The sequence below is a fragment of the Heterodontus francisci genome, chromosome 1 (genome assembly GCF_036365525.1).
Source record: "Heterodontus francisci isolate sHetFra1 chromosome 1, sHetFra1.hap1, whole genome shotgun sequence".
NCBI lineage: Eukaryota > Metazoa > Chordata > Chondrichthyes > Heterodontiformes > Heterodontidae > Heterodontus > Heterodontus francisci.
The window spans coordinates 187,304,997-187,322,756 of record NC_090371.1 but is presented as its reverse complement, the minus strand read 5'-3'; the positions used below and the strand labels follow the sequence as shown (position 1 = coordinate 187,322,756).

General features: G+C 43.2%; 1 protein-coding gene across 1 annotated transcript in view; it reads left to right on the top strand.

The window, feature by feature from the left end:
* Positions 1–12,095, top strand: part of ugt8 (UDP glycosyltransferase 8) — a 142,840-nt gene extending 130,745 nt beyond the window's left edge. Inside the window, exon 5 of the mRNA XM_068039520.1 lies at positions 9,578–12,095. Within this exon, the coding sequence (XP_067895621.1) occupies positions 9,578–9,932 (355 nt within the window). The 3' untranslated portion in view covers positions 9,933–12,095. The remainder of the gene's footprint in view (positions 1–9,577) is intronic.
* Positions 12,096–17,760: the final 5,665 nt, after the last annotated feature.

The following is a 17,760-nucleotide window of genomic DNA, read 5'->3' as shown; positions in this document are numbered from 1 at the left end:
GGGGTGTGTGTGTGTGTGGGGGGAGGGGGGTGTGTGTGTGTGTGGGGGGAGGGGGGTGTGTGTGTGTGTGGGGGGAGGGGGGTGTGTGTGTGTGTGGGGGGAGGGGGGTGTGTGTGTGTGGGGGGAGGGGGTGTGTGTGTGTGGGGGGAGGGGGGTGTGTGTGGGGGGGGGGTGTGTGGGGGGAGGGGGGTGTGTGTGGGGGGGGGGTGTGTGGGGGGGGGTGTGTGTGTGGGGGGAGGGGTGTGTGTGTGGGGGGAGGGGTGTGTGTGTGGGGGGAGGGGTGTGTGTGTGTGTGTGGGGGGAGGGGTGTGTGTGTGTGTGTGTGGGGGGAGGGGTGTGTGTGTGGGGGGGGAGGGGTGTGTGTGTGGGGGGAGGGGTGTGTGTGTGTGTGTGGGGGGAGGGGTGTGTGTGTGTGTGGGGGGAGGGGTGTGTGTGTGTGTGGGGGGGGAGGGGTGTGTGTGTGTGGGGGGGAGGGGTGTGTGTGTGTGGGGGGGGGAGGGGGGTGTGTGTGTGGGGGGGGGGAGGGGTGTGTGTGTGGGGGGGGGAGGGGGTGTGTGTGTGGGGGGGGGGAGGGGTGTGTGTGTGGTGGGGGGAGGGATGTGTGTGTGGGGGGGGGAGGGGTGTGTGTGTGGGGGGGGGGAGGGGTGTGTGTGTGGGGGGGGGAGGGGGGTGTGTGTGTGGGGGGAGGGATGTGTGTGTGTGGGGGGGGAGGGGTGTGTGTGTGTGGGGGGGGAGGGGTGTGTGTGTGTGGGGGGAGGGGTGTGTGTGTGTGTGGGGGGAGGGGTGTGTGTGTGTGGGGGGGAGGGGTGTGTGTGTGTGGGGGGAGGGGTGTGTGTGTGTGTGGGGGGAGGAGTGTGTGTGTGTGGGGGGGGAGGGGTGTGTGTGTGTGGGGGGGGAGGGGTGTGTGTGTGGGGGGGGGAGGGGTGTGTGTGTGGGGGGGGGGAGGGGTGTGTGTGTGTGGGGGGGAGGGGTGTGTGTGTGTGGGGGGGGGGAGGGGTGTGTGTGTGTGGGGGGGAGGGTGTGTGTGTGTGGGGGGGGAGGGGTGTGTGTGTGTGGGGGGGGAGGGGTGTGTGTGTGTGGGGGGAGGGGTGTGTGTGTGTGTGGGGGGAGGGGTGTGTGTGTGTGTGGGGGAGGGGTGTGTGTGTGTGGGGGGGAGGGGTGTGTGTGTGTGTGGGGGGAGGGGTGTGTGTGTGTGGGGGGGGAGGGGTGTGTGTGTGTGGGGGGGGAGGGGTGTGTGTGTGTGGGGGGGGAGGGGTGTGTGTGTGTGGGGGGGGAGGGGTGTGTGTGTGTGGGGGGGGAGGGGTGTGTGTGTGTGGGGGGGGAGGGGTGTGTGTGTGTGGGGGGGGAGGGGTGTGTGTGTGTGGGGGGGGAGGGGTGTGTGTGTGTGGGGGGGGGAGGGGTGTGTGTGTGTGGGGGGGGAGGGGTGTGTGTGTGTGGGGGGGGAGGGGTGTGTGTGTGGGGGGGGGGGGGTGTGTGTGTGTGGGGGGGGAGGGGTGTGTGTGTGTGGGGGGGGAGGGGTGTGTGTGTGTGGGGGGGGAGGGGTGTGTGTGTGGGGGGGGGGGTGTGTGTGTGTGGGGGGGGGAGGGGTGTGTGTGTGTGGGGGGGGAGGGGTGTGTGTGTGTGGGGGGGAGGGGTGTGTGTGTGTGGGGGGGGGGGGGTGTGTGTGTGTGTGGGGGGGGGAGGGGTGTGTGTGTGTGGGGGGGGGGGGTGTGTGTGTGGGGGGGGAGGGGTGTGTGTGTGTGTGTGTGGGGGGGGGTGTGTGTGTGTGTGTGGGGGGAGGGTGTGTGTGTGTGTGTGTGTGGGGGGAGGGGTGTGTGTGTGTGTGTGTGGGGGGAGGGGTGTGTGTGTGTGTGTGTGGGGGGAGGGGTGTGTGTGTGTGTGTGTGGGGGGAGGGGTGTGTGTGTGTGTGTGTGGGGGGAGGGGTGTGTGTGTGTTGATGTGCGTATTGTGTATGCATGCTCGCATGCAGTGCGGCGTGTCCGTATCCGTAGGTGTTAACCTAATTAGAGTTTAAGTTTTCAGAAATGTCACTTTTCTTCTTTAAACTGAGGAAAGCCTGTTTGTGCTAATTTCTTTTCCATATAATTGGAAAGTGGTGAGCAAGGATTCACCAAGGGGGAGCTCAAAACACGGTGTGTTTAAAATTAAATCCTGTTAGACTAAGACTAGGCGAAGACTGAAAGGGACCTCTGGACACCTTTCTCAATTGGTCTTAACAATAGACTAAAAGGTATGGCAGCAAATGAACACTGGGAAACCTTTAAAGAAACAATTCAAAATGTTCAACAAAAATACGTTCCATTGAGAAACAAAAACTCAGCAAGTAAGACCCCATCTGTGGCTCACTCAGGAAGGTAAGGGATAGTATGAAATTAAGAGATTTGCAATCTTGCAAAGAAGAGTAGCAAGTTTGAGGATTGGATGTGTTTTAAAACCAGCTGAGGGCCACCCGAAAGTGGATAATAAAGGACAAAATAGAATGAGAGTAAATTAGCCAGTAATATAAAAACAGATTGTAAGAGCTTTTATTGGTATATAAGATGTAAGAGAGTAACTAAACTAAACTTGGTACCTCAGAAGCAGAGACAGTAAAATTATCATGGGGAATGAGGAAATGGCAGAGGCATTGAATAAATATTTTGTGTCTGTCATCACAGTACAAGACAAAAGTTTCATACCATAAATAGACAGTAACCTAGGGGCTGAGGAGTGAGGAAATTAAGGAAATTAATATCAGCAGAGCACCCGGGTTCGATTCCGGGTACTGCCTGTGTGGAGTTTGCAAGTTCTCCCTGTGTCTGCGTGGTTTTTCTCCGGGTGCTCCGGTTTCCTCCCACAAGCCAAAAGACTTGCAGGTTGATAGGTAAATTGGCCATTATAAATTGTCACTAGTATAGGTAGGTGGTAGGGAAATATAGGGACAGGTGGGGATGTTTGGTGGAAATATAGGGACAGGTGGGGATGTTTGGTGGAAATATAGGGACAGGTGGGGATGTTTGGTAGGAATATGGGATTAGTGTAGATTAGTATAAATGGGTGGTTGATGTTCGGCACAGACTCGGTGGGCCGAAGGGCCTGTTTCAGTGCTGTATCTCTAATCTAATCTAAAAGTATTGGAGAAACTCAAGGGACTGAAATCCGACAAATCCCCGGGACTTGATGGCCGACGCCTTGGGTTTCTAAAAGAGATAGCGGCAGAGATGGAGGCTACACTAGCTATGAATTTTGAAATTTCCTTCGGTTCGGCAATGGTCCCATCAGATTGGAAGTTGGCAGATGTTACACTGCTTTTCAAGAAAGGAGGGAGAGAGAAAATGGGGAACTACAGGCCAGTTAGCCTAACATCAATCGTGGGGAAAGTGCTGTAATTTATTAAGGAAGTTTTAACAATGCACTTTGAAAAGCACAGTATGATTAGAATTTTTTTTAATGGTTTTACTGAAGAGGAATACTGTTTGACAAATTTATTAGAGTTTTTTGAGGATGTAACTAGTAGGCAAGATAAAGGTGAATCCGTAGATGCAATATACCTGAATTTCCAAAAGGCATTCGATAAGGTGCCACAACAAAATGTTAATAGGAAAGGTAACGGAGTTGGGGGTAATAGCATGGCTAGAGGATTGGTGAACCGACAGGAAACGAAGAGTGGGCATAAACGGGGCATTTTGAAGTTGGCAGGCATTGAATAGTGGAGTGCTGCAAAGTGCTGGGATCTCAGCTGTTTACAATTTATATTAATGACTTAGAGACTGAGAAAAATGTATCTAAGTTTGCTGATAGAAGGGTAGGTGGAAAGGCAAGCTGTGGGGAGGACACAGAGGCTGCAAAGAGATTATAGACAGGTTATGTGAGTGGGCAACAAGATGGCAGATGGAATATAACGTAGGGAAGGGTGAAATTATTCACTTTGGTCGTAAGAATAGAAAAGCAGAACATGTTTTAAAAGTTGTGAAACTTGTAAATGTTGTTCAAAGAGACGTGGGTGTGCTTGTACAAGGAACGTAAAAAGTTATCATGCAGGTACAGCACGCAATTAGGAAGGCAAATGGCATGTTGGCCTTTATTAGAATAGGATTGGAGTACAAGAATGAAGAAGTCTTGCTACAATTATACAGGGTTTTGGTGAGACCGCATCTGGAGTAGTGTATGTAGTTTTGGTCTCCACATTTAAGAAAGGATATATTTGTATTGGAGGCGGTACAGCAAAGGTTTACTAGATTGGTCCCTGGGATGAGGGGGTCGTCCTATGATGAGAGGCTGAGTAAATTGGGCCTATATTCTCTGGAGTTAGAAGGACTGAGAGGCAATCTCATTGAAACATACAAAATTCTGAAGGGGCTGGATAGGGTAGACACTGAAAGATTGTTTTGCTAGTCAGGGAATCTAAACACGGGGTACAGTTTCTGGATAAGGGGCTGATCGTTTAGGACTAAGATGAGGAGAAATTACTTCACTCAAAGGTTTGTGAATCTTTGGAATTCTCCACCACAGAGGGTTGTGGATGTCCCAGCGTTTAATAAATTTAAGGCTGAGATAGACAGATTTTTGGTGTCTCAGGGAATCGAGATATGGCGTTCGCGGCGATTCATTTTGTGCACCGGGCCCCTTTAAAAGTTTTGTGCGACCGTGCACGTGCTAACCTCAAGGGGCTGACTTGTGCTCAGCCTGCATAGGAACTTCCAGGTTGCGCAGTTGTGCAGATTAGAGGGAGCATTAGTTGTATTTCCTAGAATTTAGAAGGTTAAGTGCAATTGATTGAGTTTTCAAAATATTAGGGGAATAGATAGAAAAACTATTTCTGCTGGTTGGGGAGTCTAGGACTGTGGGGCATAGTCAATAACACAGAGCCAGACCTTTCAGTAATGTAATTAGGAATGCTTCTACATGCAAGGGTAGTAGAATTTTGGAACTCTTCTGCGAATGACACTTGATGCTAGACCAATTTTTAATTTCAAAACTGAAATTGATAGATTTTAACCAGAGTATTAAGGGATATGGGCAAAGAACAGGGTATCTGAGTTAGGTTTGCAAATCAGCCATGATCCCATTGAATGACAGATCAAGCTCAAGGGACTAAATGACCTACTCCTGTTCCTATGGTTTCTAATGTGAAGTGTTGCGATCAAGGCGGGTGCAATGCACTGTTGATTAGTCCCACTACTCCACAGGTCACAGCATATTTGTCACGTTTCCCACCTACTGGAAACATGCCGAATAAACACTTTTATTTATCCCCCAGAATAAAGCACGCCAAACTGGGTTTCTTTAAACAACAAAATGTAACTATTTATTAATAAACCCAAATTTTAATGATAATGAGATAAATCTATATGAATGTAAAAGATTTTATAACTCCTTAATCTTCCTATCCCTCATGCGCACACATACATTCAAAAACCAATGGTTAAACCAGTTTTAAAATGATATTTTAAATTATAACTCGTTCTTAGGAATAATAAAGTAACTGGGTAGCTTCTGGTAGGATATTCCGGATCGGTGAGGTGTCCCAGAGTCAAAGAGTGAGCTGCCATTTGAAGTCTCCAGGCAAGTTTGGTAAACAGTCTGTGATGGTTAGGCGTTCATAGCAATTTGTCTGCAGCAGGCGTCACACAGATCTTTCAGCAAAAAGTTGTAGCAACAGGTCTACTTAAATTTTAAAGTAGCAGTCTAACAGTGGAAACTTTGAGATTTCAGGAACTTCCAAAAACACAAAAGCAACAGGACTCTCTCTCTTGAGGCAGAGATTTTAAAGAGACTGAAGACAATAGGAAAGTTGCTACCTTTAACAATGCAGGCTTCCTCTCAGCAAAGGAGCCTTTTTCCCCACAGAGAGCAGCAACTCCTCTTTCCCTGGGTCTTTTCTCTCTCAAGGGGTCTTTTTTCCTTTCTCCAGGCAGAGCACAGCCCGAACTCCTATGTAATATTTCTTTTTATGAGATGCAAGGCTAATTTTCAAAGAGTAGGTCTTTCTCTGGTCTAACAGCAAATCACAGCTACAGTTCATTGCTAGCTACTTGTCCAGTTCCCTAGTCTCTTTCACACTGCAGAACTGAGACTAAAAGCTTTCAACAGTGAAGTCACAAGACTGTCGTAAATCTTTCTAGTTGCTTGGGGTAGAAGTTTTACAGCATGCACTTCAAATACCAAGTCAGCATTCAGTACACAAAAAGCCCTTTTTTCCCAGTCTTAAAGGCACACAGACCTCTTGGACAGGCATTGCCTGTCTAGTTTACACAAAGTTTTTGATGCAGTGCCTCGATAGGTTGGGTCCGTAAGGTAGAAAAGCACAATCAGTGAGCATTGGCAGTTGTGCATGAAATTGCATCCAAGGAATGGAAAATAATTCATTGGGTCAGTTCTTACGTTTTTTGCTATTTACCTTGTACATCAATGATTTGGAAGTACAAATGGAAACAAAAGAGTTCAACATTTGCAGGTGACACAAAGTGAGAGGATTGCTAATTATGCAGTGTAGGATAATTGGGTGTATAATGGATCTAGATGGATTAGGAAGTTGAGCACATGTGAAGTGATGAAACTGAGGAAGGAAAATAAACATTGAAATCACACATCAAACTGTGTTGGGCTGTGGGATGCGGTTGAAGGTGTGGGTGGACAGATCATTGAAACCATCTGTACAATATGCATGTAACAGTAAATAAATACATAGTGCATGGGATGTGGCATAAATTGCAAGACATGATACTGAGCCTACACAGGGCATTAGTTCATCTATACCTGGAATACTCTGTGCATTTTGTGGTCACCATTGTACCATAGAGCATCATGACATTTGAAAAGTTGAAGTGAAGAACTATTCATCTTACGCCTGCTATCAGACAGCTGAGCTATGAGGGTAGACTACAAAGGATGAAGTTGTTTTTCTACACTGAAGGGAAGATTGGAAGGGGGTGTTATTGAGTTATTCAAGATCTTTTCAGAATGTCAACAATTTGAACCCCCGAGAAACTGTTTACCATGGCTCAGAACAGTAAAGGGATGGGATGAAGCTAAAATTGGAGCTTCATCCAGAGATGAGGAGGGTGATTAATGTTTGGAATGGGTTGCCCAGGGAGACGAAGACTGACTAGGTCAATATATTTAAGCAGCAACCCTAGCAAAATTGAAGTCAATGAGAATCGGCAGAAACCTCTCCACTGGTTGGAGTCATATCCAGCACAAAAGATGGTTGTAGTTGTCTAGAAAGTGAATCAAGGGATATAGGTAGTAAACAGTATATTTTGCTGTTTTAACTCTGGGACTGACCAGACATCCCAAAATAGTATTTTTTGTGACTTGCACATTCCTGTGCCTTTTTCAGTTCTGCTGATGTAAATGAAAAACTTAAGACATGCTAGACAGTTTCCTTTCCAGAGTCTTTATCTCTGCTAATATGCCCCATTTGTGTCAAATCCTGGGTTCTGCCAGGGCCACTCAGCTCCAGACCTCATTACATCCTTGGTCCAAACATGGACAAAAGTGCAGAATTCCACAGGCGAGGTGAGTGTTTGCCCATACACCAAGACAGCATTTGACCGGGTATGGCACCAAGAAACCCTAGCAAAATTGAAGTCAGTGAGAATCGAGGGAAGCCCTGAGATACAACACTGGCATCTACCCGGCAATGTGGAAAATTGCCCAGGTAGGTCCTGTACACAAAAAGCAGGGCAAGTCCAACCCGGCCAATTACCGCCCCATCAGTCTACTCTCATCAGTAAAGTGATGGAAGGTGTCATCAACAGTGCCATCAAGCAACACTTGCTTAGCAATAACCTGCTCAGTGATGGTCAGTTAGGGTTCCGCCAGGGCCACTCAGCTCCTGACCTCATTATAGTCTTGGTCCAAACATGGATAAAAGAGCTGAATGCAAGAGGTGAGGTGAGAGTGACTGCCCTTGACATCAAGGCAGCATTTGACCGAGTATGGCATCAAGGAGCCCTTGCAAAACTGAAGTCAATGGGAATCTGGGGAAACTCTCCGCTGGTTGGAGTCATATCTAACGCAAAGGAAGATGGTTGTGGTTGTTAGACGTCAATCATCTGAGCTCCAGGACATCACTGTAGATGTTCCTAAGGGTGGTGTCCTAGGCCCAACCATCTTAAGCTGCTTATTTAATGACCTTCCTTCAATCACAAGGTCAGAAGTGGGGATGTTCGCTGATGATTGCACAATGTTCAGCACCATTCGCGACTCCTCAGATACTGAAGCAGTCCGTGTAGAAATGCAGCAAGACCTGGACAATATTCAGGCTTAGGCTGATAAGTGGCAAGTAACATTCGTGCCACACAAGTGCCAGGCAATGACCATCTCCAACAAGAGAATCTAACCATCTCCCCGTTTGACATTCAATGGCATTACCATTGCTGAATCCCCCACTGTCAACATCCTAGGGGCTACCATTGACCAGAAACTGAACTGCAGTAGCCATAAAAATGCCATGGTTACAAGAGCAGGTCAGAGGCTATGAATCCTGCAGCAAGTAACTAATCTCCTGACTCCCCAAAGCCTGTCCACCATTTACAAGGTACCAGTCAGGAGTGTGATGGAATACTCTGCACTTGCCTGGATGGGTGCAGCTCCAACAACACTCAAGAAGCTCGATACCATCCAGGACAAAGCAGCCTGCTTGATTGGCACCCCATCCACAAACATTCACTCCCTCCACCACCGATGCACCGAGGCAGCAGTGTGTACCATCTACAAGATGCACTGCAGCAACGCTCCAAGGCTCCTTAGACAGTACCTTCTAAACCCGCGACCTCTACCAACTAGAAGGACAAGGGCAGCAAATGCATGGGAACACCACCACCTGCAAGTTCCCCTCCAAGTCGCACACCATCCTGACTTGGAACTATATCACCGTTTCTGCATTGTCGCTGGGTCAAAATCCTGGAACTCTCTTCCTAATAGTACTGTAGATGTACCTACCTCACATGGACTGCAGCGGCTCAAGAAGGCAGCTCACCATCACCACCTTAAAGGCAATTAGGGATGAGCAATAAATGCTGGCCTTGCCAGCGACACTGTCATCCCGTGAAAGAATAAAACAAAGTGCAAACTGCATCAGTTGAAAGATAGTGTTATGAGCAGTAACAATTTAATTTTATTAATGTAATCTTGTGCTATAATGTATGTAGTTGGCTCAACTGAAAACTGTTACTTTCCAGAGTTGTTGTTCTAGCTTTTTATGGAGAAAGAACACAAACACTGAAAAGGTTAGAATTGTTGGATTCCAGTAGTCTGTCAAACGCAGCTGCTTTTCACTAAACACTTTTTTATTTTTCAGGGATTCAGAAAGAAAGTGGTCATGCTTGAGTGATTTATTATATCTGTATCCATCAAAGTTACAGATCCAACTTTAACATTTTCTTTGTGCCTGAACAAATGTATTAAAAATGTTTTATGCCCAGATGAAACTTAGACACCAGGTATTGTGATGGTTTGTTAAGCCTTAAAAAAAAAAGTAAAATCATGTGCATTGGAGCGAATAGTCAGTTGCAGTTTTTTCATTGATACGGTTCTCCATTTTAATAGCATTGCCTGTCTATATAGCACTGTTTATTTTTATTTTTTTTAGCTACAAGCAACGCGCTGAGCAGTTATCTCAGATTCATAGAGACCAGCCTGAACATCCTGTTATCCGAACAGTTTACTGGATTAATTACATCCTCCGTTACAGTGGGGCTGAGCATCTTCGTGCTGCTGTTTATAATATCAGGTTCTACCAATACTTCTTGTTGGATGCAGTTCTGCTCATTTCATTGAGTATTGTTCTTGCATTCAAGATAGGATTGTGGATAGTGAAGCTAGTCGCCAAAAGGTTTTCATCTAAATTAATGCATGGTAAAGCTAATGGACACTGCTACAATGGAATTGCAAATGGTAAACATCGGAAGAATGGCCACGTCAAACATGAAAAAAAAGTGAAATGAATAATCTTGTCTATCCTTTAATATTGGGAAAGATTTTAACAGTTAACTATACTGTTGGTATAATACCACCTGTGTAACACTACTGACAGCATTTAGGGAAATAACTGTGTTAACATTCTCCACCATTTAACCTCATTTTGCCTAAAATTCCATGTGCTGACTAAAGGACAGATGAGCACAATTTAAAATGCAATACTGTATATCTGATTCTTGGCATTTCTGCACAAATTACTTTGGTACTGAAACTGTAAGGGCCTTAATTCTTGGAACGTTTTATTATGAATTTTTATAAATTGTTTTGTGATTTATTAGTGTGTTGTGTGCCCCACTTTTTAAAAAAAAAAAGATGAAGGGTTTGATACTTGGGTAAAATTAGTTCAGTTTGGTTTTTTTGTTTTGTTTTGGTGTTGACAGAAGATTATGTTAGCTAGGACTATATTGAATAGTACACTAATTCAATTGTGATGGTGATATAGTCAATTATTTGACCCATATGCAGATGTTTTACTTGCTAAGGCGAATGTCTTCCTTCTGCTGGAAACCTTGCGGTGGTCAGATCTCCTGAAAACAGTTGACCACTAAAGGATCAACTGTTTTCTCTCTCCATTTCTGTGGTTTTTAATAGGTTGGGCACAAATCCAGGTATCCCTCACATACACAAATCCTTCACAAAATCAAAGTCAGCATGTAGTTTAATAATTGTCTTGTCAAGTAGTGCTCAGTGATAACCTAATTTCCAGCTTCATTTAGGTTTTTTCAAACTTAATTACAAATTGTGTAGTTGATAAAGACAAATATATTGTGTATCTTGCAAGATGTAGATTGTTATAGTTCACAACTGAGAAATGAAGCATTGTTATTTACAATGTGAATTAAACGACACATTTTTAGGTGCACAATATGTTTTTAATTTGACTGGTAAGTGCTTTGCAAACCCATTTAAAAATACAGTGTCCGTGATGGGTGGCGACCTTTTCCACATCACAATTCACTGACTTTTAGGTGTATCACCTTTTTTCCAGGGTAATTTATTGATTATATATTAAAATGAGAAATGCAGCAGTAACATGATTATCCATCATATGCTAATTTCAGAGTATACATTGAATAAATGTGGTCTGCAAATGAATTTACCACCTAAATTTTGCAGGGTTTAGATTCCATCATGGACATTTTGGATATGAGAAGCAAGCTAAAGGTTTATATTCATTCTTTTACCACCTCCTCTTGTTCCCCACTTGTCCTGATTCACAGAACCCATAACTGTGAGGCCAGTTCACATTTGCCTGCACAAGAAAATAGCTCCATGCGTTGTTGCCCATCACTTGCCAAAGTATTTTTACATGGTTTTTCTATCTTCCCATTAAAATATAGGTGAACAGTTTGTCGACGGTAATTTTTAACAGTTTCATCTAGGCAGCTTCCTGTTATTTTGAACATCTCTGGAGGTACACAATTCACTGTTTTGTAACTACTGTTCTTACTGTAGCCCAGTGCTGCTTTCCTGTATCTGTCATAGTTTGTCTACAGTGTGATGTGTTTACTTGCAATACATACTAGCTCTGCTGAGTGTAGATTTTATTTATTGTAATTAGAGTTCACGTGTCTGACAAAGAAACTAAGAGCATCTCGTATTCAATATTACTATTGCCTCCTTGGTTTTGAATAAGTTGTGACCCAGATAAGGATTGTATTTTACTTCTATCCCACTTGGAGCCACAGATGACCACTGAATGTAGAAAAAATAGGCAGGAGTAAGAACAGCTAATAGCTTTAAAAGACTGAACAAAAGAAAGTTGATGTAAACATATTTATATTACTTTCATTTCTGTTCTGCGCTCTGTGCAATACTGCAATGAAGTGGCCATAGGGAAAGCATATTATTTGCTTCAGGAGGCAATGAGTGGTGGGGTGGTAACTAGGTGGTCTTAACACACGTACTGTATGCAGATATTTGTTTCAAAGTAAAATAACAGATACAATGTCTTCAGACTGTAGCATAGTTGGGCTAAAGCTGTGAAAAAGCCAAGCATTAAGCACTGATTACATACTGGCCTGGAAATTTTCTGTTTTTTTATATATGTATATATAAAAATGTAAATGTCTGTAATTCCAGCTACAGTTTTAAATATATGCACTCATCTGTTATTGCAATAAAGTTAAATAAAGGCAAAACATTGATAATTGTGTGGCATGCTTTACAATTGCTATGCATAATTATGCATAGTTGCATCACATGTTTCGATAACTAGAATATTTTTGGAATATTTTACACTGACATTATATTCCAACTTCACTTGATAGTTTACAAGGATTTATCTTTGTATGTTAAATAGAATTATACTTTCAGGAGCTCAAAAGAAAGTGACAAAAACCTATTCTAAACTGGTCATCATACAGTTGCGTAGCTTGCCACGGAAGGTTAATCTCAATTAGGAGGTGATGGGTTCATGTCCACAGTTCCTGATCCACTCTATTTTGATCAGAGGAGCTGTCAGAGAAGTGAAATGCTTCTGAACGCATTTGCGCTAAAAGCTAATTTAGCTTTAACCTACTCCTTCCACGAGCCATCTGTAGTCTACCCAACATGGGTTCTACTCCACCTGTTATTCTCCTGTTGGTTCTGCCTACTTTCTGATCCTTAAAGGTAATAAAGCAAATTCCAAGATAGCTAACCATGCATACCTCCACTATTAACTGCTGTCTGACTGATGGTTCTTCCCCCAACTCAAACAGCACACAACTTCCATGACCTGAAGAGTATTTGATTATAGGTAGGAGTCAGCCATGGCTCCATGCTAGCACTCTCACCTGTGAGCCAAAGATTGTACTTTGTACCCCACTCAGATGTGAGCACATAATCTAGGCTGATAGTGATCCCTCAATACTGCATTGACGTCTAAGACAGATTATCTGGCCAATAGCTTGTTGCTGCTTTTAAAACCTTGCTGCATGAAAATTGGCTGCCATGTTTCCTTGATTACAATAGTGGCTGCATGCCAAAAAATACTTAATTGGATATAAAGCACTTTGGGACTTCCTGAGGTTGTGAAAAGCACGATATAAATGCAGGTTATTTTTGATTGAGAACAGCATTAGATGCTACAGTGGAAAATGTAAACTGAAACAAGGAGAGATTTATCCAATTATTTGGTTGAAATTGATTTTTGCTTTGGGGAGTGGGGGTGTTTCTGTTTCAAATACACTATTCAGATGGAATGGGAAAAATAGGAATGGGAATTAAAGAAAAGCCCTATCCTTAACTGAGCTTTCCTTACATGAAGAGATGAAATATAATTGCGTATATCTGGCCTGTTCTAGCAGCCAGCAACCTCCATCTCTGGTAGGCAAATGGTATCTGGGAGGAAGAGATGCCAACCAAAGGAGAGCTATGGAACTCACTTGAAATAACTAGAGCAAAAGAGATACATATCCACCTCTGGGATGGTGAGCTCTATTTTCAAAGTTTCATACTATTAAAAAACACTCTTAAAATCCACCAACTCAGCAATTATTACTGTAAACACTGTTGAGCAAAAGGCTATGATATCTGCTACATTGGTATGTGCCATTAAAAGAACTTTAGGACCATCTGGTGGCTGATATTAAAAGATGTGTAGATCCCAGAACAGCCAAATGGAGACTATACTAAATGGCAAAAATACTACCTGATATTTGCTATTTTAAGTCAATATTTTTTTTTAAATTGAACACATTGTGACATGTGCAGGACATTTCTTAGTCCAAACATGTTTTTAGAGTTCTGACCCGGGAATTATAGAAATAATGAGATCACACGCAAAAGCTTCAGTTAACCATTAAAATCTTTAGTACTCTTTTGCAATACAATGCATCCAATTCACTTAGTCAAGCAATAGAACGCATAAAAATATGGAGTTACAAGGAGCTATACCTACAATCACGCACGAATGATCAGCTCAGTGTTGATTGTAGTTTTCAGTGATTGACCAGTTCATCCCTCTCAACTGCAGTACCTAAATTCTAAAATTGCTGTCTTTTATATAGTTAAAGTTCCATCAGCTCATGCCATGTTGGGGGCAGTTCCCCACCTTTCACTGTTTTTCGTCTGGACTCAGTTCAAGTCGACTGAGTTGGCATTCTTCCAGATATGAAACCCAAGTCCTTCGTTTGTTGGCTATTAATTAGTTGGGTTTATCAGGTCTCGGACACTGACACCTCTCTTGTTTTGCAGACCTACAAGGTCTGTTTAATAACTTGTCCTTGTTCTCTCACGATGTTGTCTGGCTTCAATAATCATTTGAGAAAATTATTTCACAAAAACATCTCCGTTCAGCAAGTTCGAGGAAAACAAGTTGTTTCCCATCAGCCCTGCTCTTGATTGCTCAAAGCCTGCTGATAGTTTGTCAAACTTGGTTTTAGTCCAGCTTAAGCTGGATATACCATCATGGTTGAATAACCTACACAAGTCTCAACCATAAAGCTGTGTTCTTCCTACACATTCCATATCCTACACGTGCTGTGATCATAGAGCGCATCCTCAAAATATCTGCTTTTGAACTGTAACTAAAAATGAGAAACCCTGACCAACTTTTACCCTTGTGTCCAGTGTGCAATGCCGTTTAACTTCTGCCAGATGACCCATCCAAGATTGGGTGCTAAATGCATGGAATATTGCAGTTGTACTGTATGTATAGAAGTGTAATGTTATGATCAACCAACATTATGGACAGGTGAGAGATGATCGGGATGGTTTTCTGCTTTTCCACCTCTTGACTGACTGAAGATAGCATTTGTTTTTGTGTTTTTTTAAACCCGAGTGGGCAAATGACAGGTTTTCTCATCAGTTTAAAAGAAAGATAAATGTTACCTATACAAGGCACGAAACACCCACTCTCTCTCACACAGATGCACACACCCACCCACAAGAAAAGGTGGCGATTATAAAGATAACGTGCTAAGTCTGATGATTTTTAAAGAGTTCTCTGTTAAACTTGCTTTTCCCCAGGGTGAAGATTTGAGATGTGACTGGCCTTTACTTTCTTCACTGAAGAAAGACTTGGGAGGTTCAGGAAGACAGATGCACTGTTACAGACAGCTCTTATATTCCAGCCAAAGGTCAACGTCGAAGTCCTGGTACGATTTCTCAGGTAGGGAATTAAAGACCCAACTCCAGTATCTGCCTAAATGTAGTTCAAAGCTGGTAATCTTAGGCAGGGTTCTTTCTCTTCAGCATAGATGGCTCTCCTTTGTCTGCCCAGAATATACCTTCATTAAAGCTCCTTATCAGAAACTAAGTTTCTGTCATGTGACCGTAGTTCGTTTTCCATTGTCCTCCTAAATGGTTTCTGATAGTGAGGCCATTGTTAGACAATGGAGTCTGGGTGTCATTTATTCTCATCTCACCTTGATAAAGTACGGCAATTTACACCCATTCTTTGGGTTGACAATACTGTTGCAGACTTTTGGACTCCGCTTAAACTCCAATCAGTTGGAGAGAAGCAGCCGTTACCACAGGGTCGTTTGCATTTTAGTTATTTCTCAGGAATGTGTCCAGAAAGGCCATTTGTACTTTAATGACTTCTCCAAGACTTGTCCAGACATGAAAATTAGCTTAGGGTTCTTGCAGTGCTTGTATTGGCAGGAAAGGAAAGGTCACATGACCTTTTACTCCATTTTGTTTACAAGAAAAGTGTCCATTTCGGGTTTACTTCATAAGTTCATTTTATAGTTCATAAGTTCGGATTGCGTGGATGTGACCCCAAACATTGTAAGTATTAAGGTATACAAAAACAAGAAATGCCGGATTCACTCAGCAGGTCTGGCAGCATCTGTGGAAAGAGAAGCAGAGTTAACGTTTCGGGTCAGTGACCCTTCTTCGGAACTGAAGGTATTAAGGTATAGTTTGGAACAACCTAAAATCAGTTCAAAAATATTCAGAATATTCAGGCAGGGAAGGCTGTGGCACAAAGCTGCTGCTGAGGAGCAGGTAGGTTTGGTGGGTAGTGTTGGGAAGAAGAGTGGGGCGGATTGGTGATCTTGGGGTGGGGGGTTGGGGGGTGGGTGGTACTTTTGGGGGAGATTGTGGAGGTGGGATATTTACAGGTTAGCTTAGGCCAGGAGGAAACGCTTCTGCTCCTGTCGGCCCACAAACAATACTGTAAATGCATTTACCTTATACCTTATGGATTTAAGAGCTTCTCACCTTTTATCTGAGGTTTCCTGAAGTCATGGAAACTGGGTCAATGAGTTAAAAGTAGAAAACCTTTTTAAAATGGAGGCACGTACCCTTCTTAAAAGGTTTCAGAGACCTGCCCACCTGCTACCCAGCTCCTCCTCTTCCCCCATCCTGCCTCCTTTAAAATTGAATGTGGGCATGTTGGGTGAAGTTTAGAAATTTTTCAGTTCTTAACTTCCCATTTGATGCAAACCCATCCATTTTTGAAGTTAAAATTGCCCCCCAGGTCTTTGTGAAGTACCTTGGAACATTTTTTGACATTAAATGGTGCTATAAAAGTGAGTTATTTTAATATATGATGGGAAAGCCTTAAAGGATTTGATCAATTTTCCAATAATTCTGTGCACACTGTAATTCTAATGCACAGCATCTTAAGTTATCGCAATCAGTAAATCATAATTAAACACCAAAGAAAACAGGCAATTCAGATAGTTGATCCTTCTATCTTAGCTTACCCATGAAAAATGGCATCTTCTGGGAATTGTACATCAGAATTGCATTGATGCACAAATGCAGAAAGACCTAATTTATAGAGACGGAGATGACTCTTATGTGTTAAACCATATCTCTAATCAGTATCAATTCCCCTCAACCCAAACCAATTGGGGACGCGTCTGGAAAATGTGTTTTGATTGAACATTATTTCTAGGGAAAAATAGCTAAAGTAGAAATGCAACACCTAAAGTCCATCTGTTTAGCCTCTGTCATGGTCCTGTAGTTTTTTTCTCGGAATATGCAGTTTGCCTTTAAGGCTTGCAAAGGATCAGTATTGCTTTAAGAACCAGCAAGCCTCAGGAGTTATAGAAAGGTGCATTTTCGGTTGCTGTTGGATAAACCATTTGGAGACTGTGATTCAAAGGGTGCATTCTCGATACCATGGAAACTGGGAGTGAGTCTCGTGATACATTTGTTACAATTCAATTTTTGAACTGGCTGTTAGTTAAAGACAGTTTGTTCTAACAGACGACACAGCTGTGATGACAGCACCTGGAAAAAGATCTCTCAACCATTTAAACTGAAGGAATAGGATTTTTAGTCTGTTTAACTATTATCTATCAAAATTCTAAGAAAAAGTCAAGCCAAAACCGAGATCTCTGGTAATTTAAATTGAAGAAAGGGAAATTAGACTGTGACAATCTTTTATCCCTCAAAAACTCTAGAGTCAGATTGATTCTGTTGAAAGTGTTTGCAAGTCATTAATTGTTGAAATTCACTGAGAAGGAAAGCAACATTCTATGAGGACCTAGTAGGGCGACGTTCTGTGGGGACCTAGGGCGACGTTCTGTGGGGACTTTAATTTTTTCTGTTATAAATGTTGTTTATATCTTCATAGTGTTTAAGAATTTAGTTCTTCTAGTTAAATAATTAATTTGTTGATTTAAAGACACCTGGTTTGGTTAGCCTCATTCAGGAGGTTAATAGATGGTACAATTTGGCTGGGTCTTTCTTTAATTTGGAATGTTTTAAATGATATATTAGCCGATCTGTGGAGCGACGGGATTGAATTAACAGTGCATTGGTCCCACCACAATCAGAATCGCATATTTTGATTGGGGGCTTTGACTGGAGCGGTCGGTTGTAACATCTCACATTGGAAAAGGTTGAAAATTA